At 45.4% G+C, this 24404-nt stretch overlaps 1 protein-coding gene across 11 annotated transcripts in view; it reads left to right on the top strand.

The window, feature by feature from the left end:
* SLC18B1 (solute carrier family 18 member B1) overlaps window positions 1-24404 on the top strand; it is a 125836-nt gene that overhangs the window by 24223 nt on the left and 77209 nt on the right. For 4 of the 11 annotated variants that reach the window (XM_065588667.1, XM_065588666.1, XM_065588659.1 and 1 more), the window contains 5 exons: window positions 256-351; window positions 1288-1362; window positions 16512-16605; window positions 16711-16760; window positions 23968-24132. The exons of 1 other annotated variant lie outside the window; for it this stretch is intronic. In XM_065588667.1, coding sequence (XP_065444739.1) covers window positions 256-351; window positions 1288-1362; window positions 16512-16605; window positions 16711-16760; window positions 23968-24130 — 478 coding nt within the window. In that variant the 3' untranslated portion in view covers window positions 24131-24132. Of the gene's footprint in view, window positions 1-255; window positions 352-1287; window positions 1363-16511; window positions 16606-16710; window positions 16761-17011; window positions 17640-22686; window positions 22820-23720; window positions 23900-23967; window positions 24133-24404 lie in introns of those variants that run through there. 6 more of the 11 variants (XR_010599665.1, XR_010599664.1, XM_065588662.1 and 3 more) reach the window with 6 other exon arrangements.

The raw sequence follows: 24404 nt of genomic DNA, 5'->3' as shown, positions 1-24404 counted from the left end.
AGACATGGAATCACAGATTTTTTTTATTTTTCACAAAGTCCATTTTTCAAATTGGAGCTGCACTATTAAATCTCTTCTGTCAAAACATGCAGGGCTATTTACTGGATGGTTTAAAATGAATATTATAGCTAATGATGGTTTGAAGGGAAAACTAATCTCTGAACCATGGAGAACTGGTGTTACAGTCCTAATTAACGAAAGTAAAGTTTATTTTAAAGAAGTTTTACACCATTCCTTTCAATGCTCATTTTGCAGCAAACTCTGGATGTTTGTCCTAATGCTGGTTTTATATGGCTTTTCCTTTGGGATGACTGGTGTCCCACTGTTTCCTGAGATGCTCAGTTGTGCTTAGTAAGTAATTCTGTCTATGTTATTACTAATACTTGGCAGCTCTGCAAACAATTTCCAGCCACCTTTTCATGCTCTGAGAGGGAGGGGTGGGGGACCTAATTAATTATTGATCTGAGATGTTGGGTGAATCTTTTGAAAAAGTGACTTAGGCTCTTGTCAAGTGGCTTTCTTGCTTTTTATTTTTATTTTATTTATTTTAAAGTGAGCTGGGCTTCTACATCACTTAAGCACTTCTGAATTGTATCTATTGTTCAGGGGATGTGACAACCTCAATATGGTCATGTGGTCCAGCTGGTTTTGGTAGTTTGCATAGCAAGCCATAAGACTAATGTATATATTTTTAAGGGGACTTTTATTTCAGGTCATTGGAAGGGTTAATATCCAGCAAATACTGTTGTCTCTCTGGGAGACGCTACAGTAACAGTTCTATCAGCAGGAGTCAGGATTACTTTAAAAGCAGTTTCCCATCTTCCATGCTGCTTGCCCATAGTGGGCTGAGGTCCTCTTGGTTCCATGTTTAGCCAACGTGTATTTCTCCTTGGAACCAAAGGCTTCCCCCTTTTTCAGACCCATCTCTCAGCTTTCCTTCTCCTATGCCCCATCACAAGACTGACTGTGTATGACATGCATATCCAGTTATCGCAGTCTCAAAGGTGATTATGCTGTAGTGATAGGAATCCCACTTAACATTGGCCTTATCTTCCTTCTCCTAGGGAGGTGGTGCCAGGTGGCTTAATAGACAAGACAAGGGGCAGAAAGTTGTAGATCCTCTGTACAGACAAACTTCTCTGTGCTATAGTAGATGCACTTGTGTGTATTTTTATGTAGTTCATATTTCCCTGGTGGTGGGGGACATTCCCCACCTCCCACAGGAATAGAGCACTTTAAAAGGAAAGAAATGTGCTTAGTGGAAATAACCTGTCTGTCTTTCTCCAGTGAGAATGGATTCGAGCAGGGGTTAAGTGCATTAGGACTGGTGTCTGGGCTCTGTGGTGCAATGTGGTCACTTGGGTAGGTACACAGTCATGCTCTATAAACTTCTGGTGTTTTGGTTGCTCTGTTACTATAATGTTGCTGGCCTGCTTAATTATGTAGAAGAGCTGGCTTGCCCTTTAGCACCCCCCCTCTCTTCTCTCCCCCCCCCCCCCCCCCTGCTGGCCAAGTATGGATCTTCAATGTCCTACCTCAATAGCCTGTGCTCTCAGGACCCCTTAAGAATGCCACACAGTCCAAAGGTATAACATGAAATTCCCCTGCTGGGGTTCTACTTTATGAAGTCCAAAGATTTTTTTTTTTTTTAAATAAAGTCTCTTTTGCCCAGATTCAAAATAAAGCCTCCTTGGCCTGCAGTCTCTGTCCCCTCAGGTTCAGGGGTTGCATAGCCCTCTTTCTTGGGGAGGGAGTCTGTACTTCCAGGCTCCCAGTAGCTTCCTTCAGGGACCCTTTCACCTGCTCCCTGTGTAATTTTCTCCCTTCTTTCCCTGTGTTGAAACAAAGATCCATGGGAAGCCCTTCCCCATCTCCTGTTTCCCAGGTATCTCTTCTTAATCCTGGTTGGGCAACAGGTAGTCAGTCACAGGTGCACTGGACCCTGCTCTCTTAAAGGGGCCAGTCTCCCAGTGACAAATTGATAATGAAAAATCATTTAACTTTTACCTCTGTCATTGTGTTAACCCTGGACCAAAGACTCATTACTAAACTGCTGCCAGGTGGGTATGTTCTGCAGTGATTCAAAATGGGCAGGAAAGGGATAGCAGAACAGAATCTGAACTAATCTTCCTTGAGATGGTGGTGTCTTTCACATCAAGAAATCATTGTTGGTGACTAAGTCTGGGTGAGCCTGCAGTTCCCCTGTGTGTGGTTACTTCTTGGCTATCAAAACTCTTGGCGTGTGCTAACTTAAAGACCGTGATACTGAACCTCCCAATAGTACAAGGAGGGACGCTTGTGCCTGAGATGAAGGATATAGTGACGTTCCCATCACTACTCCCAATTTCTACCCTCTGTCTTCCCCTCCGCTTTCCTGCCAATCGCCACCTTTCCCCCTTCATTGTCTGGGCAGTTTGATGTGTGGATAATTTGGCATTTTGAGGTAGGGGTGAGTGGGTGTTCAGGGCTAGCTCTAGATCAAATGGCACCCCAGGCAAGGAGTGCCTTTGGTGCTCCTTCCCCCCACCCCCCATTTGTTAAACTTTGAACAAATTTTTCTTTTTTTGCATTTGTAGCCCATTTCATGACTTTGATGCACGATTTGCATACATGATTTATCCCTGTCATATAAGACTATCAATTTGCATGCTAGGAGCTGTAATCTGCATTTATTCATGCCATATATAAGAAAATTTAAAAAAATCCCTCTAAGCTTATAGAAATGTCTTAATTTTAAAAATAACTGCCTTGTTCTAACATCACAAAATTGAACTGTACACTGACATTGGGTGGAGCTGTATTAATTAGTGTCACAGTAGGTAACAGCCTTAGAATGTTAACCCTAGTCCTTTAGTTCAAAAGGTCGCTTTTCTTGCCTTTGCCTTCGTAAACTGAAGCACAGCATCAGAGATCCAAAGACAATGGCATTTTCAAGCAATGAAATAGCAAGCGATGTCAGTCTGTCATTGGCCATCATTAAGGCTAAGATTTAGTCATGGGTATTTTTAGTAAAAGTCATGGACAGGTGACAGGAAATAAACAAAAATTCATGGTCCATGACTTTTTATTATATAAATACCCCTGAATAAAACTTAACAGTTCCTGAGGCTCCGGGTGCTGCAGCTTTGGGGGCCACCAGGACACCACTGCTGTGGGGGCCTGGGGACTGATGGCTAGCCTCTGCATTGGCCATGGGGGCTGACTTCCCCCAGCCACCCCTGCTCTGAGTCCCTGGGGACCACTGCTCAAACACTCCCCGGGGCCTCTCCTGGGGACCACTGCTTGGGCACTCCCCGGGGCCAGCCACCCTGGAACTGCCTGAGCAGTGGCCTGTGCGGCTGGCTCCCAGGCCGCTCCAGCGGCACCAAGTGCTGCTGGCTGCAGGACACCCGAGCAGCTGTGTAAGGGAGTGGACACACCCCTGTGGCACCTCCCTGCTGGTTGCCTGTGGGAATTAACTTGTCACAGGCTCCGGAGCACCCTCTGCAAGCTGGTGATCCACCTTACCCCACTCTGGCCCCTGTGTTCCTCCCAGGACCTGGTGCCCTGTTATCTGGGGTTCTGCTGCCTGGCAGTAACCCCACAGTTCTGGGTCTCCCCTGCCCCGGGGAACCACCCCCCACTATCCCCACTTCATCTCAGTCTTGGCTACTGCCAGTCATCACTTAGCCCCCATTCACTGGGGCAGACTGCAGTGAATCAGCCACTCATCACAGGCAAAGGGGTTTGGACCTGCTGCCTCTGCCTACTGTGGGCTGCCCCTTTGCAACCCCAGTACTCAGTTGGCCTTACCCTAGGCCTGCAGCCTGGGGGATTTTCAGGCTGGAGCTCCCCAGCTCCTCTTGCCTTCCCCCAGCCCTGCTCCACCTTAGGTACCCAGGTACACTCCCTAGCAGCCAGGCCCTTCTCCCTTTAAAGGCAGAGAGAGAGTGTTTGCTTGAGCGCCAGGCTCAAGCCTTTATAGGGCCAGCTGGGCCCTGATTTGGGGTGTGGCCCCAGCTAAGCCTGCCTCCCACTCAGCCTGGGCTGTTCCCCCTGCCACAGCCCTCTCAAAGGGCTGTTTTAAGCCCTTCCGGGCAGGAGTGGGTGGCCACCCTGCTACAAGCTGGCCCCGGGATCAGCTGCACCAGCCACTGCAGCTGCGAAAGTCACTGAGGTCGTGGAAAGTCACGGAATTTATGACTTCTGCAACCTCCATGACAAAATCACAGCCTTAGCCATCATTGATCAGATATACATTTTAATGAGCCTGAGCTTCAAAAAGCTGCGCTTACCACTTGAGACTGTGTTTGGCAGCGTGAGCAGAATCCTCAAAGCTATCCACACATTAGGAAAAGTATCCTTCAGCTTTGCATCATGAATGAATTGGAGAACTTGGAGTGGAGAGTGCTTCCCATGTTGCAAAATGTGATGGATGTTGTCCAATTCAACATAGAGGTCTTTATCGTTGACATCTGAACATTCCCCATGTGTCAGCTTCCAGTGAAGGTCTGTACAATTGTTCAAGTATTTTCCTGTCCACCGGCAGCTTACTAAGGGCATACAAAAAAAACCCAGGTCTTTTCATGGTACTTCATTTGTCCAAACCTTTCTTCGATGCTCACTTGAGCAGCAGCAATGAGTGAGCAAAAATCTCCCTCCTGAATTTTTCTTCCGAGCTTCCCATCACCTCATTTCTCCCCTTGTAACCAAACTCTCTCTTCTTCCAATGAATATGAGTTTCCTTGAAGAAAGGCTCAACTCCTAAGTTTTCTGCCATTTCTTTGGCAGCAGTGATGGCACCTTCAAATCCATTGTCTCTGTAGGCCGCAATGAAATCAAGGCAGCTTCTAGTCAAAGTAGCAGCAGTTGCGATGTCCATTGACTGAGTTTTTAATGCTTTGCTTACAACATTTACTTGGGAACAGGATATCGTGTCAAAGCACAATTGAGATCAGAAATTTGAAGGGTTTCAGAGTAGCAGCCGTGTTAGTCTGTATCCGCAAAAAGAACAGGAGTACTTGTGGCACCTTAGGCCTTGTCTACACTACGAGAGTAGTTCGATTTTACTTGCATCGAATTTTTGGAATCGATATTGCAAAGTCGAACGTGTGTGTCCACACTAAGGACAGTAATTCGACTTTGTGTGTCCACACTAATGGTGAAAGCGTCGAAATTCAAAGCAGTGCACTGTGGTCAGCTATCCCACAGTTCCCGCAGTCCCCTCTGCCCATTGGAATTCTGGGTGTAGCCGGCAATGCCTTCTGGGTAACAAAATGTGTCGAGGGTGCTTTTGGGTAACTGTCGTCATCGGTCCATCACTCCCGCCCTCCCTCCCTGAAAGCGCCGGCGGGAAATCATTTTGCGCACTTTTCCAGTCATTGACAGCGCGGACGCCACAGCACTGCGAGCATGGAGCACGCTGCGACCATCGCTGCAGTTGTGGCCGCTCTCAACGCCTCGCAGCTTATCATACAGGTTTCCCTGAGGCAGATGCAGAAAAGTCAGGCGAGGAGGCTACGGCACCGTGGTGATGTCCTGAAGTCTGAGAGTAGCACAGACCTCTCAGAAAGCAGGGGACCCAGCGCCGAGGACATCACGGTGGCAATGGGTCATGTTGATGCCGTGGAACGGCGATTCTGGGCACGGGAAACAAGCACTGAGTGGTGGGACTGCATAGTGCTGCAGGTCTGGGATGAATCCCAGTGGCTGCGAAACTTTCGCATGCGGAAGGGAACTTTCCTGGAACTTTGTGAGTTGCTGTCCCCTGCCCTGAAGCGCAGTGACACCCGCTTGCGAGCTGCACTGAGTGTACAGAAGCGAGTGGCCATAGCCCTCTGGAAGCTTGCAACGCCAGACAGCTACCGGTCAGTCGCGAACCAGTTTGGGGTGGGCAAATCTACCGTGAGGGTTGTTGTGATGCAAGTAGCCAAGGCAATCGTTGATGTACTGCTGCCAAAGGTAGTGACCCTGGGAAACGTGGAGGCGATCATAGATGGCTTCGCAGCGATGGGATTCCCAAACTGCGGTGGGGCCATAGATGGAACTCACATCCCTATCCTGGCACCGGACCACCAGGCCACCCAGTACATTAACCGAAAGGGATACTTTTCCATGGTGCTGCAAGCACTGGTGGACCACAGGGGACGTTTTACCAACATCTACGTGGGAAGGCCGGGCAAGGTTCATGACGCTCGTGTTTTCAGGAACTCTGGTCTGTTTAGACGGCTGCAAGAAGGTATTTACTTCCCGGACCACAAAATAACTGTTGGGGATGTGGAGATGCCTATAGTCATCCTCGGGGACCCAGCCTACCCGCTAATGCCCTGGCTCATGAAGCCCTATACTGGCGCCCTGGACACTGAAAAAGAACTCTTCAACTACCGGCTGAGCAAGTGCAGAATGGTGGTGGAGTGTGCTTTTGGCCGTCTCAAGGGGAGATGGAGAAGCTTACTGACTCGCTGTGATCTCAGCGAAACCAATATCCCCATTGTTATAGCAGCTTGCTGTGTGCTCCACAATCTCTGAGAGAGCAAGGGGGAGACCTTTATGGCGGGGTGGGAGGTTGAGGAAAATAGCCTGGCTGGTGATTACTTACAGCCAGACAGCCGGGCGATTAGAAGAGACCAGCGGGAAGCACTGTGCATCCGGGAGGCTTTGAAAGCAAAGTTCCTGAGTGAGCAGGGTAACCTGTGACTTTAAAGTTTGTGTACTGAGAAGCTAAACCTGCCCCCGTTTCTTTACCCAGGTAATGTTGACTATCCTATCGAGTTACATACCCCCTTACCCCCCTTCCAACACACGTTTCGAAATAAAAATAGTTCAACTTTGTTAAAGCACACCGTTTTCTTTAATACTGTTTTCGCGGGAATTTTTTAAAACTGGGACGCAGACTGTGGTGCGGAGCGGGTGTAGTGTAGTGACGCGAATGCAGCTTCTAAACTCAAGGATTGACAGGCTCCGCTGCGGTGGGATGGTTGTTTCAACGGAGCCTGTCACCCCTCCTGATCGGGACTGTGTGTATGGGGGGGTCTATGTGACTTTGTGGCAGGGGGAGACGGTTACAGATCCCCTGCTGTGTGGCTCTGTGATCCTGCCTAAGGACCGCCGCTTAAGATCTGTAACTGCCCTCCCCTGCCACAAAGTCACAGAGCAACCCACCCCCCACCACATAACATGAAAACAACCTCCCAGACTAACCAGGGTAACTAGTCACTGCATCACTGCACTGTGTATGTGCCCTGCTGCTGTGCCTGCCCCCGACTATGTACCCTGCCAAAGGTGACTGTCCTGTCCAATTACCAACCCCCTTTCCCCTCCTCCTCCAAAAGAACATGATTGAAACAGTAGTTAACAGAAACGTATTTTTTATTATCAACTACACATGGCATTGGGAGGTGAAACTTGGACGGGGGCTTGTGTCAGGCGGGAAGGAAAGAACTTTTCAAATTTTGGGAAATGAGAGCCTTCTGCTACTAGAGCTCTCTGCAGGGGTGGAGTGAGACTTAGCAGGGACTCTGCCGCCTCTCCTTCTTTGCACTTTGGGTGAGGTGGGTGTGGGACTTGGTGGCAGGGGAGGGCGGTTAGAGATGGACTGCAGCGGGGCTCTGTCCTCCTGCCTCCGTTCCTGCAGAACATCCACAAGGCGCCGGAGCGTGTCCGTTTGCTCCCTCAGTAGTCCAAGCAGCGTTTGAGTCGCCTGCTGGTCTTCCTGCTGCCACCTCTCCTCCCGATCCATGTTGGCTTGGTGCATTCGGGTCAAGTTCTCCCACCACTGGGTCTGCTGTGCTGCCTGGGCTTGGGAACAGGCCATAAGCTCAGAGAACATGTCCTCCCGTGTCCTCCTCTTCCTACGCCTAATCCGCGCTAGCCTCTGGGAGTGTGATTCCAGGCTAGGTTGTGAGACAGTTGCAGATGGGGCTGTGGAAATGGGAAAAAGGGAGTGAATTCCTCAGAAAGAAAAATGTAGTTGTGAACAAAGAACATAGTCTTTCTCTGTGAACAAGACCATGCACAGCACCTATCACATGCGCACTCAGCACAAGGTCGAATTTTCGGCCTTTGCATTCAGTGCCTGGGGTCTTGCACAGCACATTTGAGAAGCGGGGCAGCACAATGGAATTTCTGTTGCAGGCAGACATGGTAAGCCGTACACTTGTGGCAGTTTAAAACTTTTATATTACCACTGGCCTCATTTCACATTTAAAGCTATGTCAGTTCCTGCAGCCAGCAATCCGGCAAGCGGGAACTCTGCCCCTGTCCCACCCCCTCGCAGCTGTCCCCGGGAACGATCCCTTTCGGCTGCCCCTCTCCCGCCTCCACCGCGTGGCTACAAACCAGCGGTTACAGTTCTGTCAAGGAACTGGAAAGCAGTCCCAACACTAACATTCCCCTACCTAATTAAAAGCAGGTCACCATGGGCGACATCACCCTGATGAGGATCTCTGAGAGCGACAGACAGAGAATGCTCCGGGAAAGCCTCCAAAGACCAGGGCCGTATGCCGCCCTGCTATGCAGAGCAATGATTCCTGAGTATTTGATAGTCTCGTGGCGCGGCAACGTGTCGTACTTCGGAGGACCCAATAAGGCTGCTCTCCCCAGGAACCTCATGCAACGGCTTTCAAATTACCTCCAGGAGAGCTTCATCGAGATGTCCCAGGAGAATTACTGCTCTATCCCCGGACATATAGACCGCATTTTACTGTAGCTGCAGTAGCAGGGAATAAACAGTAGAGCGGCTTGTGCAGGACAATCACTGAAAACCGGACATTGCTAGATTTTTTTTCAAAACTTGCACTGCCCATGACTAAACTGTTAAGCGCATAGGGCACACTAATCATGAACAACCCATTCTTTTAATTGTTAATATTCCTGTTTTGTTAAAAATAAATGTTTAGATGTTTACAACACTTACTGGCTGATCCTTCACCAGATTCTGTGTCCGGGGTAACGGCTGGGGATGCTTCGTAGGGGATCTCTGTAAGGGTGATGAAGAGATCCTGGCTGTCGGGGAAATCAGCGTTGTGAGCGCTGCCGACTGCCTCGCCCTCCTCATCTCCTTCCTCATCTTCCCCGTCCCCTAACATGTCGGAGGAACCGGCCGTGGACACTATCCCATCCTCAGAGTCCACGGTCAGTGGTGGGGTAGTGGTGGCGGCCGCACCGAGGATGGAATGCAGTGCCTCGTAGAAACGGGATGTCTGGGGATGGGATCCGGAGCGTCCGTTTGCCTCTTTGGTCTTCTGGTAGCCTTGTCTCAGCTCCTTGATTTTCACGCGGCACTGCGTTGCATCCCGGCTGTATCCTCTCTCTGCCATGTCTTTAGAGATCTTCTCGTAGATCTTTGCATTCCGTCTTTTGGATCGCAGCTCGGAAAGCACGGACTCATCGCCCCACACAGCGATGAGATCCAAGACTTCCCGATCAGTCCATGCTGGGGCCCTCTTTCTATTCACAGACTGCACGGCCATCACTGCTGGAGAGCTCTGCATCGTTGCCAGTGCTGCTGTGCTCGCCACGATGTCCAGACAGGAAATGAGATTCAAACTGGCCAGACAGGAAAAGGAATTCCAATTCAAATTTTCCCGGGGCTTTTCCTGTGTGGCTGGTCAGAGCATCCGAGCTCGCACTGCTGTCCAGAGCGTCAACAGAGTGGTGCACTGTGGGATAGCTCCCGGAGCTATTAGCGTCGATTTCCATCCACACCTAGCCTAATTCGACATGGCCATGTCTAATTTGGCGCTACTCCCCTCGTCGGGGAGGAGTACAGAAGTCGAATTAAAGAGACCTCTATGTCGAACTAAATAGCATCGCAGTGTGGACGGGTGCAGGGTTAATTCGATGTAACGGCGCTAACTTCGACATAAACGCCTAGTGTAGACCAGGCCTTAGAGACTAACAAATTTATTAGAGCACAAGCTTTCGTGGACTACAGCCCACTTCTTCGGATGCATATAGAATGGAACATATATTGAGGAGATATATATATACACACATACAGAGAGCATAAACAGGTGGGAGTTGTCTTACCAACTCTGAGAGGCCAATTAAGAGGAAAAAAAACTTTTGAAGTGATAATCAAGATAGCCCAGTACAGACAGTTTGATAAGAAGTGTGAGAATACTTACAAGGGGAGATAGATTCAATGTTTGTAATGGCTCAGCCATTCCCAGTCCTTATTCAACCCAGAGTTGATTGTGTCTAGTTTGCATATCAATTCCAGCTCAGCAGTCTCTCGTTGGAGTCTGTTTTTGAAGTTTTTCTGTTGTAATATAGCCACCCGCAGGTCTGTCACTGAATGACCAGACAAGTTAAAGTGTTCTCCCACTGGTTTTTGAGTATTTTGATTCCTGATGTCAGATTTGTGTCCATTAATTCTTTTGCGGAGAGACTGTCCGGTTTGGCCAATGTACATGGCAGAGGGGCATTGCTGGCACATGATGGCATATATCACATTGGTAGATGTGCAGGTGAACGAGCCCCTGATGGTATGGCTGATGTGATTAGGTCCTCTGATGATGTCACTTGAATAGATATGTGGACAGAGTTGGCATCGGGGTTTGTTACAAGGATAGGTTCCTGGGTTAGTGGTTTTGTTCAGTGATGTGTGGTTGCTGATGAGTATTTGCTTTAGGTTGGGGGGTTGTCTGTAAGTGAGGACAGGTCTGTCTCCCAAGATCTGTGAGAGTAAAGGATCATCTTTCAGGATAGGTTGTAGATCTCTGATGATGCGCTGGAGAGGTTTTAGTTGGGGGCTGAAGGTGACAGCTAGTGGTGTTCTGTTATTTTCTTTGTTGGGCCTGTCTTGTAGGAGGTGACTTCTGGGTACTCGTCTGGCTCTGTCAATCTGTTTTTTCACTTCAGCAGGTGGGTATTGTAGTTTTAAGAATGCTTGACAGAGATCTTGTAGGTGCTTGTCTCTATCCGAGGGATTGGAGCAAATGCGGTTATATCTTAGAGCTTGGCTGTAGACAATGGATCGTGTGGTGTGTCCTGGATGGAAGCTGGAGGCATGTAGGTAAGTGTAGCGGTCAGTAGGTTTCCGGTATAGGGTGGTATTTATGTGACCATTGCTTATTAGCACAGTAGTGTCCAGGAAATGGACCGCTTGTGTGGATTGATCTAGGCTGAGGTTGATGGTGGGATGGAAATTATTGAAATCATGGTGAAATTCCTCAAGGGCTTCTTTTCCATGGGTCCAGATGATGATGTCATCAATGTAGCGCAAGTAGAGTAGGGGCGTTAGGGGACGAGAGCTAAGGAAGCGTTGTTCTAAGTCAGCCATAAAAATGTTGGCATATTGTGGGGCCATGCGGGTACCCATAGCAGTGCCGCTGACTTGAAGGTATATATTGTCCCCAAATGTGAAATAGTTGTGGGTGAGGACAAAATCACAAAGTTCAGCCACCAGGTTAGCTGTGACATTATCAGGGATACTGTTCCTGATAGCTTGTAGTCCATCTTTGTGTGGAATATTGGTGTAGAGGGCTTCTACGTCCATAGTGGCCAGGATGGTGTTTTCTGGAAGATCACCGATGGATTGTAGTTTCTTCAGGAAGTCAGTGGTGTCTCGAAGATAGCTGGGAGTGCTGGTAGCGTAGGGTCTGAGGAGAGAGTCTACATAACCAGACAAGCCTGATGTTAGGGTGCCAATGCCTGAGATGATGGGGCGTCCAGGATATCCATGATTTTGTCCTCACCCACAACTATTTCACATTTGGGGACAATATATACCTTCAAGTCAGTGGCACTGCTATGGGTACCCGCATGGCCCCACAATATGCCAACATTTTTATGGCTGACTTAGGGGACGAGAGCTAAGGAAGCGTTGTTCTAACGCCCCTACTCTACTTGCGCTACATTGATGACATCTTCATCATCTGGACCCATGGAAAAGAAACCCTTGAGGAATTTCACCATGATTTCAATAATTTCCATCCCACCATCAACCTCAGCCTAGATCAATCCACACAAGCGGTCCATTTCCTGGACACAACTGTGCTAATAAGCAATGGTCACATAAATACCACCCTATGCCGGAAACCTACTGACCGCTACACTTACCTACATGCCTCCAGCTTCCATCCAGGACACACCACACGATCCATTGTCTACAGCCAAGCTCTAAGATATAACCGCATTTGCTCCAATCCCTCGGATAGAGACAAGCACCTACAAGATCTCTATCAAGCATTCTTAAAACTACAATACCCACCTGCTGAAGTGAAAAAACAGATTGACAGAGCCAGACGAGTACCCAGAAGTCACCTCCTACAAGACAGGCCCAACAAAGAAAATAACAGAACACCACTAGCTGTCACCTTCAGCCCCCAACTAAAACCTCTCCGGCGCATCATCAGAGATCTACAACCTATCCTGAAAGATGATCCTTTACTCTCACAGATCTTGGGAGACAGACCTGTCCTCGCTTACAGACAACCCCCCAACCTAAAGCAAATACTCACCAGCAACCACACATCACTGAACAAAACCACTAACCCAGGAACCTATCCTTGTAACAAACCCCGATGCCAACTCTGTCCACATATCTATTCAAGTGACATCATTATAGGACCTAATCACATCAGCCATACCATCAGGGGCTCATTCACCTGCACATCTACCAATGTGATATATGCCATCATGTGCCAGCAATGCCCCTCTGCCATGTACATTGGCCAAACCGGACAGTCTCTCCGCAAAAGAATTAATGGACACAAATCTGACATCAGGAATCAAAATACTCAAAAACCAGTGGGAGAACACTTTAACCTGTCTGGTCATTCAGTGACAGACCTGCGGGTGGCTATATTACAACAGAAAAACTTCAAAAACAAACTCCAACGAGAGACTGCTGAGCTGGAATTGATATGCAAACTAGACACAATCAACTCTGGATTGAATAAGGACTGGGAATGGCTGAGCCATTACATGTCTGTACTGGGCTATCTTGATTATCACTTCAAAAGATTTTTTTTTTTCCTCTTAATTAATTGGCCTCTCAGAGTTGGTAAGACAACTCCCACCTGTTTATGCTCTCTGTATGTGTGTGTATATATATATATCTCCTCAATATATGTTCCATTCTATATGCATCCGAAGAAGTGGGCTGTAGTCCACGAAAGCTTATGCTCTAATAAATTTGTTAGTCTCTAAGGTGCCACAAGTACTCCAAATTTCTGCAAAAAGAACAGGAGTCAGTGATCCGGTTGGCCAGGCTTTGCGCCTCATGTTGGATTCTGGCTTGGCTTTACTCGACTGCTCCAGTTCCATCAGGGCATCATAAACCTCAGTCACTTGGTAGCTCACTGGCCTTATGTTGTCAATGTGGCTCTCCCAGTGAGTGTCACCTAGTGGCTTCATGGTCAGATTTGTCGTTATCCATGAGAATCTTCCACCTGATAGTTGATGCTGAAAACAGGATGTATATCCTTTGCAATACTCTGAAGAGAGATACTGATTCTAAAGATGACAATGCTGCCTCTGACAGAGCCAGATTGATGGCATGGCAGCCACAAGCCATGAAGAAAGCTCTTGGATTCAGTGCCAGGATCCTTGCCTGGACGCCACTGTTTCTTCCCTTCATGTTCATGCTGTTGTCGTAGCCTTGGCCACGGCAATCCTGAAGCTTTATTTTATTCTCATTCAAAACGTTCATAAACAGTTCTGTTAGGCTTTTTCCAGTTGAGTCATCCACAGACTGGAAACAGATAATGTTTCTTTACCTGGATACAGCCTTCTTCATCATCAACAAATTTTACTATAAATGACATCTTTTCATTGTGACAAATGTCCAGAGTGCAGTCCATTATTACAGCATAGTACTTCGCTTTGTCAAGCCACATCAATATGTTATCAAGTCCCTTCCTTGCCATAAGGTCAAACAATTCATTTGCTGCCGTAATGGTCCATAGCTTCTTTATGAACTACTCGATGTAGGTACTCACTCATGACGACATCATTGGAGCTCTACCAAACTGAGGAAATTACTGTTAAGTTGTTCACTGAACATATCGGACAAGCCCCAGAAAGCCAAATTACTCTCTGCAAGTAATTTGAGATCAGATGCTTGTGCACTTTCCTCCAATGCTGGGTTTCTACATTTAATAATGCACTAGTTTTCTCTGTGTCTGCATTTATTCAGCTTGAGTCTGGCCTTGACCGCCAACCGTTTGGAGTAGGCTGTGAAATGGCCGGGAGACTTTTTATGTTGCTTCAGAGCATCAGCTAAATTATGCTGGTAATTGTACCTGGAAAGCAGAAGCAATGATTTGGCTTTGTCAAATATTTTGCAACAAAAATAGAATACTTTCGCTAGTTTACTCAAACACAACTGACAATGCCAATTCAGTTTCTCACCATTCTCGAGCACTCTTTCGCAGTGTGACTTTGAGATGTGTCACTTCTGCCCATTTACTGGAAACCTCATATCCTCAGTTTTGCCTGGCCCGTTCAAAATTGTACGATCAATAATGGCAGAGTTTAGGATTGCTGGTCATGAAACAGGATCTGATGTATCCATTTGCGGTGTGCAATTTTTCTCACTGCTGTTTGTCATCGTGCAAGGCTGATTCTTCATCATTTCTCTCCTTTTCATGTAAACCAGTTTTTTTTTCTTTCACATTACGCTCCTTTTCATGTGAGCCACATTCTTCTTCTTTGCTCTCCTTTATACCACAAGGAAAACTGGGTGATTTCCCCATCACTTTCCTCACATTTCCATTTCTTATCTTCAGGTAAATCTGTTAATTCCTTAGTAATAGGACTTCCATCATTTACCCTTTGCTCCTCAATTTTATTTGCACTGGGACGATCGCTACTACCTAAAGCCTGGTCTATATCGATCAGTTTCAGATATTTTTCCATCAAATTTACACCTTGATGCAAACTAGATTGCAATTGAGCTTTTTGCTTCCTATACTGAGCTTCTGAAGGCTTCTTTTGGGAGCATCTTTTACTTTCTATGGGGGAAAACAGACAGCATTGGGGAGAGCAAAAGTCTGTTCTGCAGTCTTAAAGTCATCAAACATTATGTGTTAAGCATGGCAAAAGAAGTAACAGTATTTCTTTTATATTGTTGCTTAGATAGGGGTTTGATAGATATCACTGGTGTCTCATTAAATATATCCTTTATTAGTCACTACTTACACTCTTCAAGTCTTAAAACACAAGTACACTTTCACAATTGCACAATAAACAAGCTTCACAATATCGCAGATGGATTCTCATGTCACTTCGTTTTTATGCCTCACTGACTGACTGGTGACACCCCGCCCCTTACATACCCATGAGGGCATGGCTGACAACATTCTAGGTGGTGCAAAGAAAATGTAGCTTTCAAAGTCTGGAGGGTTCCACAAAATTCTAGAAAGGTCCAGAACATTCTCAAAGGTTAGTGAAAAATGAATCCACATGTGGAATACCTGAAACACTTTACTTCAAACATTCTATTTTCCCTTTTTGCCACTAACAAGGAAAAACAGGACCCTGAGCCCAGTGTCCCAAGTCCAGCACCTCAAGCGGTTGCCTAGGTTACCTGCCCCTGAATCTGGCCCTGCGTGTATTTGGATAGAAGGGAGGGGTTCCAGAGTTTCTCACCCAGTTGCTGCCACCAAGTGAGTGGAAGCTGAGGAGGACATGAGGTATGCCACAGCCAGTGCTCTGCCCACCCTGCTTGTGTTGCTAGCAGCACACAGGCAACAGCAACACAAACCATAGATTTGGGCAGCATTTTCCAGGATGTTAGTCTGCCCTGCTTTATCATCCATATTGGCAGCTGATGGGATTTAATGGAACAAGAGTGGGATGCTCTCCGCTGAGTGACTGAAATGCTGGCTGTCCTGCTTAGTGCAGGACAGTTGAGAGCAGTGCTGGGTATATGACAGCATCCTGGTGGATGTAGTAAAGAGATATGTACAGTCCTCTCATGTTACTAAATCCATCTTTAGATCTTGTAAAAAGCTACTTCGGTTTACACAAAGTGAATAGTGAACAAACAATGTTGTGCTACTGCATGAGAATGATGCTGTACTGTGCTTTTCAAAAAAGCTGAGCATGCACTATTCACATGGAAATCAATGGATCTTTCAAGGTGTTCAGCACCTCAGGAAACCAGGCCCCTATATAAGTAGTCTAACTTTGAACACAAGGCCCCACTCCTGCATTGAGTTCTAGCACAGACCTGGGCACAGTCCCATTTGAATCAGTGGGACTATGCATGGGCACAGAAGTCAACAGGACACAAGTCTGCAAACATAAGTTAGTTTATATTCTGCGTAGCTTCTCCTCCCCTCCCCCCCCACCACTTCACAAAACCTCAGTTTGGTGCATGGACTACATTGACGGACCCTGTGTCAAACCGCTCTAGCATGGGGCTACTCCATAGATGTCTGCCAGCTGATGTGCCATCTGTACATAAGTTATAGATCTGAAACCTCTTGTCTCCACGTATTGCGATAAAGAATCTCTTAGCTGTGGATGTTGTAATCTCTTCTCTTTGAGGTACCCATACTACTTCTCTTTGATATTTTTAGAGGTTTTGTAGGACCAACATTAGGTGGATTCCTAAATGAGAGGCTGGGGTTTGAATGGGCTGCCGCCATACAAGGAGGATGGGCGTTATTAAGTGTAAGTAAAGCTAGTATTCTTGCTTGTTGCTTTTATTGCAGAATGCAACTGTAAAATATTGCACAACTATTACAACTATAATAATTGATGGCCGTTTCTTTAAAGGGACTAGCTATTGGAATATTCTATATCCTAGAGGCCTCACGAAGAAGAAGGTAATGTGGGACTTTAATTCTTTACATCCATTTCCAACCAGATTTAAAAGGTTTTCATTAAGGAAAACACAAAATCAGCTTAGTAATGAAAGAGACTTTAAACACTTCTGGGGGCACAGACTACACCTTCATTTGTTTGGGTTTTTTGTTTGTTTTTGTTAAATAAAGCTAGCATTATGTATTCAAAAAGTATCCAGAAGTTCTGTCACACATATTGCCTTTCCTTCTTTTCCCTTCCCCTCCACTCACAGATCCAGCCTACAGATTCCTCCAGGCACAAATGAAGAAAGAGTTCATCTTTTGGCTAGTGAGACGTAGCCAGAAATATTTTTGGATCACTGTTCATTTTTTTTTTTTATAGTTAACTTAGTGACGAGAAGAGTGGACCCCCCCCCCACGCGCGCGCGCACACACACACACACACACAAACGCAATACTGCATAATTCTAGAGCTGGGGGAGATATCTTCCCATAATGCACAATGAATTGTGGTTTATTTGTAGCTGCAATATATTGCTCCAGGGCTGTTCTGATACTTGGATATTAAATGTTAAATGCCTTTCTTTTGGATGTTCCTGACGTGCATTAGTTGAACTGGTAAATATCAGATGTCAGCCGGCTTATCTGTGTTCACTGTACAGCGTTCTGAAGAGCGGTTTTGCCCAATGTGAAAGAATTTTATTTCAGAATGTTCTACTTTTTGTACTTGTGTATGCTGGAGACTATTCCAGATAGTCAGTCTGTTACACATTAGAAAAAAATATGGTTGTATTTTCCTTTTTTAAAGGGAAGATAGTGGTTAAAAAATATCATAACTGATAATATAAGATGTTCAAAGGGAATTTTGAAATAGTGAAGCAGTGAGCGTAATGCTTTGTTAAATAAAACCAATTAACTTCTTATTTTTAAATTCTGTGAATTTCTTTAGCCAAATGAGATTAAAAGTGAGGGTGGAAAGGAAGTCCACAATCTCCCTTGTCATCCTAATAAACGCAGGAGTTGGGCCTGTTTAGACCAGGACTGAATTTGGCTCATGATGGAGATGGAGTTGGGTGGACTTAGGGTCTGTATTATTAGTGGATGCCAGTTGGGCCACTTACCTCTTCAATTATAGCAGAGTTTATTTCTTCAATATATAAAAAATACATGAAAGATTCCCATCTCAAAAAGCTCTGAGCACTCTGCCATCACTGTAAAGCACCATAGCTTGTATCAGGAGCACCCAGTGAGCCTCACCTCTTTAGAGTGCTGCTGGCTGATCTCATGATAAACCCCACCCCTACCACAGTCTTCCGCAAAGTCTTGGAGAAACAGATAGGCTCTGAAGGCAATTAGGAGTGAGAGGAGAGGGAGTTCCAAACTCAAGGGGCTGCTGTTAAGATCGACCTGCCAGCAGCATTTTTGCATTTTGTATACCAAGAGGATTTTAAGCACTTTAGCTGATCACAACTGTTGCAATATTGAACTGGGACAGGTGGCCCTTTCTCTTGGCTAAGGATTTTGGTATTCTAGAAGCTGTGGAGGTTTCCTGTCTCTTTAGGAGAGATTTTGGCACACTTACTTGAGAAGAGTGGTTTTGGTGATTCTCTAGCTTCTACTCTGAGGACTTCTAGTGACATGGACACACATGATCTCTGGAGTGGCACCTTTGTAGCCTTAGACTCCCTGTCCCAAGCTGTACTATCAACATGCAGCAATAACTAAAGCATGTTTAATCTTCGTTTGAATATTGCTTTGTAGTCGAGAGGGTGCCAAATAGCTACTTGTATTATCTTGTTTCTTGGTAAGGAACCTCTCACTAGAGCTTTTCAACAGAATGACTTTTTTCCAATATGTTGTAATATTCTATGGAACAGAAATTCCAAGTTTGACCAGCTTTGCTTCTTCCCACGTAGTTCCTATTTATGCCTTACTCTCTCTATGGGAAGGGTGGGGGAGCTCTCGCCATCTGCTCCAATGCAGTGCTTTCTGCCTCCCTTCAAAGGCACACTTGCAGTGATTCCCCATTCAGGGCCGGCTCCAGGCACCAGCTTACCAAGCAGGTGCTTGGAGCGGCCACTTCGGAGAGGGGCGGCACGTCCAGCTGTTCGGTGGCAATTCGGCAGATGGTCCCTCACTCCTGCTCGGCGCAAAGGACCTCCTGCCGAATTGCCGCCACAGATCATGATAGTGGCTTTTTTTGTTTGTTGTTTTTGGCTGCTTGGGGCGGCCAAAACCCTGGAGCCGGCCCTGTCCCCATTGTGCATGCCAGACTATGAATCACACCAAATCTCTGGTTTATGTAGTTTGGGATCTGGGGTAGCTCAAATCCCTTGCATGTCTTTGCAAGAATTTGAGGGGGAGGTACCAAAATTGAAGTCCGCAGAAGCTGAATCCCAAGTTGAATCTAAATGCTAGAAGATGATTGTAGGATGGTGGATTGTGGGGCCAGTGGCAGGTTGGTCAGCTGGCTCATTATAATGAAACCAGTGATACCTTGTTTTCAGTATTATCTACTGGATCACCACGGAAAATTAGGATGTTTTGTTCACCATTGCTCTGGCTGCTTAAGCATGCTGTCTCTCACACCCTTCTCTGACCACTTGCCCTTGATAACCCTGTTTGATAGGCCATCAGGTCTCTTTCTCCATCTTGGCATCATATAGCTCTTCCTGTTTCTAGGTGCCTATCGCAAACAATGATTTTTCAACCTAAATATTCTGAAATTGAGTTCTGAATGAGACACTTTGGTGCAGGACAACTCATACCTGTACACAGAAATTTTTGTAGAGGCTGTGGGTATAATTTTAAAACCCACCAGCTGCTTCCAAAACTTGACTTAATTTTCCACCCCGGATATGCTTGCACGAGACAGCTCTTCACAGTACACTGAGAAGCTTGGCTGAAAGGATGTTGGATTTTTCTGAGATTTGTAATTTTCGTCTTTGCTTCCCCTAGGCAGTAAAGCTTGGCCAATGTACATGGCAGAGTGGCATTGCTAGCACATGGCATATATCACATTGGTAGATGTGCAGGTGAACGAGCCTCTGATGGTGTGGCTGATGTAGTTAGGTACTATGATTGTTTCCCTTAAATAGATATGTGGACAGAGATGGCTGCAGGGTTTGGTTCTCGGGTTGGTGTTTTTGTCGTGTGGTGTGTAGCTGCTGGTGAGTATTTGCGTCAAGTTGGGGGGCTGTCTATAAGCGCGGACTGGCCTGTCTCCCAAGATCTATGAGAGTGAGGGATCGTCCTTCAGGATAGGTTGTAGATCCTTGATGATACACTGCAGAGGTTTTAGTTGGGGGCTGTAGATGATGGCTAGTGGCATTCTGTTACTTTCTTTGTTGGGCTTGTCTTGTAATAGGTGACTTCTCAGTACCCTTCTGGCTCTGTCAATCTGTTCCTTTCCCTTCACCAGGTCTAACATCAAATTACCTTGTGTTGCAATATTTGTACATAAAACATCTTGCTATTCATAAAACTATATCAGGCAGTGGTTATATAAAGCCTTGCATTTAGGTACAAAATATTTGCAAAGGTATGGAAGAAGTTTAAACCATCTTAAGCATTTGAGAAACAACAAAGGGTTTACACCTTTGGGTGTAAAACATGGATTGGAAGTAACCAGTATCCTCTTTAAAATATTTCCCACTATAAATGTTCTCCAAGTTTAAAGAATGAAGATTTTAGTGTACTTACAAAGAAATAAATTTCAGTAAAGATACTTCTAGAATTCTTTGTGTAGGTATAGGCCCACTTTAGCTTTATTGCTCTGATAACAATATGCAGTTCTGGATACCCTGATATACTGACCGGAATGGGAACCTGAAGATTAAGTTTCAACATTCAAACTACTATTTTTGGTGGCTTTTAGAGCTGTCAAGAGATTAAAAAACATGAACTGCAAGATTAAACGACAATAGAATCCAATTTATTTAAACTTTTTTGGATGTTTTCTACATTTTCAAATATATTGATTTCAATTACAACACAGAATACAAAGTGTACAGTGCTCACTTTATATTTATTTTTGATTTCAAATATTTGCACTGTAAAAAAACAGAAATAGTATTTTTCAATTAACCTAATACTAGTAATGTAGTGCAATCTCTTTATCATGAAAGTTGAACTTACAAATGGAGAATTATGTACAAAAAAACTGCATTCAAAAACAAAACAATCTAAAATTTTAGAGCCTGCAAGTTCACTCAGACCTACCTCTTGTTAAGCCAATCGCTCAGACAAACAAGTTTGTTTACATTTGCAGGAGATAATACTGCCCGGTTCTTGTTTTCAATATCACCTGACCGTGAGAACAGGCATTCTCATGGCACTGTGGTAGCCAGAATTCCAAGATATTTACATGCCACATGCACTAAAGATTGATATGTCCCTTCATGCTTCAACCACCATTCCAGGGGACATGCATCCATGCTGATGACAGGTTCTGCTCGATAAGAATCCAAAGCAGTGCAGACCGACACATGTTTGTTTTCATTATCTGAGTCAGATGCCACCAGCACAAGGTTGATTTTCTTTTTTGGCGGTTCGGGTTCTGTAGTTTCCACATTGGAGTGTTGCTCTTTTAAAACGTCTGAAAGCATGCTCTACACCTCATCCCTCAGATTTTTGGAAGGCACTTAAGATTCTTAAACCTTGGGTCCAGTAGTGTAGATGTAGCTATCTTTAGAAATCTCACATTGGTACCTTCTTTGTGTTTTGTCAAATCTGCAGTGAAAGTGTTCTTAAAGTGAACATGTGCTGGGTCAGCATCCGAGACTGCTATAACATTAAATATATGGCAGAATGTAGGTAAAACCGAGCAGGGGACATACAATTCTCCCCCAAGGAGTTCAGTCACAAATTTTACTAATGGGGTGTGTGGGTGGGTGGGTGTTTTTAACAAGCGTCATTAGCATGGAAGCATGTCCTCTGGAATGGTGGCCAAAGCATGAAGGGGCATACAAACATTTAACATATCTGGCATATAAATACCTTGCAATGCTGGCTACAAAAGTGTCATGCAAATACCTGTTCTCACTTTCTAGTGACATTGTAAATAAGAGGGCAGCATTAGCTCCTGTAAATGTAAACAAACTTGCTTGTCTTAGCGATTGGCTGAACAAGAAGTAGGATTGAGGGGACTTGTAAGCTCTGAAGTTTTACATTGCCTTTTGAGTGCAGTTATATAACAAAAACATCGACTTTGTAAGTTAGTTTCACAACAGAGGTTGCACTATAGTACTTGTATGAGGTGAATTGAAAAATACTATCATTTTTACAGAGCAAATATTTGTAATAAAAAATATACACTTTGATTTAAATTACAACATAGAATAGTGTGTGTGTGTGTGTGTGTGTATAAAATGTAGAAAAACATCCAAAATATTTAACTAAAACAAAATTAATCGCAATTAATCAGTTTTAATTGCACTGTTAAACAATAGAATACTAATTAACTTTATTAATCACATGAGTGAACTATGATTAATCAACAACCCTAGTGGCTTTATTAATACAAAACTACTTTGTTGCCCAGAATGGGCAGCTAAAGGTCAGTTTTTGGCCTGTTTTTTTCATAAGTATTATGTTGCTCTCAGTTAGCTGTAGTGTATGTATCCTTTTCATTCTCTGTACTACTTTGGAGCAGTGTGTTCTGGGTGGTTTTAGTAATAAAGCTATTTGTTATCTGGAATGGCCAGGGAAAGCTCGGTTTGCATGGGTTTTTCATTAGTATTAGATTCTCCCCTATTTTGTATAGTTTTGGTCATCTGTCCAACTTTAGAACCTAATGTTCTGGGGCTTTTTTTTGGTCTTAAAAATGGTTCTGGGCCCAAACAGGTTAACCAGATCTCTTTACTGAAATATTGTTCTCAAGGCTGTCTAACTGTATTAGCTACAGTATTTTTAAAATCTGTTTTATTTATTAAAATGTTGTTCCTAGGTGTTCCAGCTTTCAGCTTTTATCTCCTGCCGTTAAATCCTATTTGGTTTACTCATGCAAACGATCCTACTTCCTTAAATACACTGATTTAAGGCAGAAGAATTCAGCCCGGCATGTATAAATAAGTAACAAGGTAAAGAGTAACCAGATCCTGCTATTTCCCCCTACTTGTTTTTCTACTGGGCTGGCTAGCTAGCTGTGAGTGAATTCACACTATTGGCTCTGCCATAGACTTGCTCTGTTTCTAAATCAGCACTGCAGTGTTTCTGCAGCTTTTGCCCAGTGACTTCTATGTCAACAAAAAGGTAATTAAAATGGCACAGCATTACTTGTGCAGGCCTTTTGTCCTTTATGGTGTATAGAGTTACCATATTTTGAGTGTCCAAAAAGAGGACACTCCACAGGGCCCTGGCCCTGCCCCCAGCCCCACCCCCGCCCCAACTCCACCCCTTCCCCTGCTTCCCGCAAAGATTTGATTCGTGGGAAGCCTGAATCAGGCAGCAGGTAAGCTGGGGGGGTGGGGGAGGAGGCGCGGCCCAGTCGGCCCCCCCACCCCCCCAACTGAGCGGCTCCTTCCGGCAGCCGGCCCCAGCCCGGCTCGACTCGGGCCCTGGGGTGCCGGCCCCGCACCGTCGGGCCCGGGCCCCGGGCCAGCCCCCAGCCGAGCACCCCAGGCCGAGCACCGCCGGCCCCGGCCCGGCCCCCGGCCTAGCACCTCCCTATTTTCCCGGACATGTTCAGCTTTTTGGGATTTCCCCCCGGGCGGGGATTTGAGGCCCAAAAAGCCGGACATGTCCGGGAAAATCTGGACGTATGGTAACCCTATGGTGTAAGACTTTCTAGATGTGGTAACTGTGTTGCACAATGTGGACTTCCTGTAACAGAATCCCTTGATTAAATAGGTAATGGAGTTTCCAAAGTGAGGCAATCAGTTTTCTGATTTAGTCTCCTAGCCTTGCCTGCTCTTGCGGTCATTTTGAGCAACTCCCAAGCTTCAAACATGGTCTATTCTCAGCCTTATGTTTACACGGCAGCTTTTATTCTGCCTGTCCTTGAGGCCTATGCCTTGGACAGCTACATTGAAGCAGTATACAAGCACTTGATTATATTGTCAGAGGACCCCAAAATACCTGTTTCTCCTGAAGATGCTTTGATGCTGATGAATAAAAATATGGATGTGTTGAAAGGGGCCATCAGAACAGCAGCCCTGCAGGTACTGTCATTGGCTATTCTGTACTTAGATGTATTTATTTAGGTGGAGACTTTTTTTGTTTGTTTTAGCCTGTCTTGTCAGGGTGCATGTATCATTGTGCCTCCTGAAGATGGTATTTACGGCTGGGTCTTCACGAGGGAAACAGTTTACTCCTATCTTGAAGACATCCCAGATCCACAGGTGAACTGGATTCCACGGAGAGACCCTGAAAGATATTGTCTTTGCTACTAAAAGGGGCAATGGTCTGGTGGGAGAGGGGTAAAAATCTCTAGTCAGCAGTGAAGACCAATAACTTCATAGTGGTTGTATAGCTCTAAAAAGTATAGGCTAATAATGAACATGTAATATTTTAAGTCTCTTGTGACTAGTTGCTTTCATGATTATGTGGGGGAGAAAAAACAAACAAAGTATAGTCTAATTAAATAAAATGGAGTAACTAATGTACTTGTTGGGTCCGAAGCTTATTTGAAACAAAATATAAGGGCTCTGCTTTTTCAATGAGTTC

Source organism: Chrysemys picta, chromosome 3, assembly GCF_011386835.1.
Source record: "Chrysemys picta bellii isolate R12L10 chromosome 3, ASM1138683v2, whole genome shotgun sequence".
Lineage (NCBI taxonomy): Eukaryota > Metazoa > Chordata > Testudines > Emydidae > Chrysemys > Chrysemys picta.
This window is presented reverse-complemented; position numbering and strand designations above follow the sequence as displayed.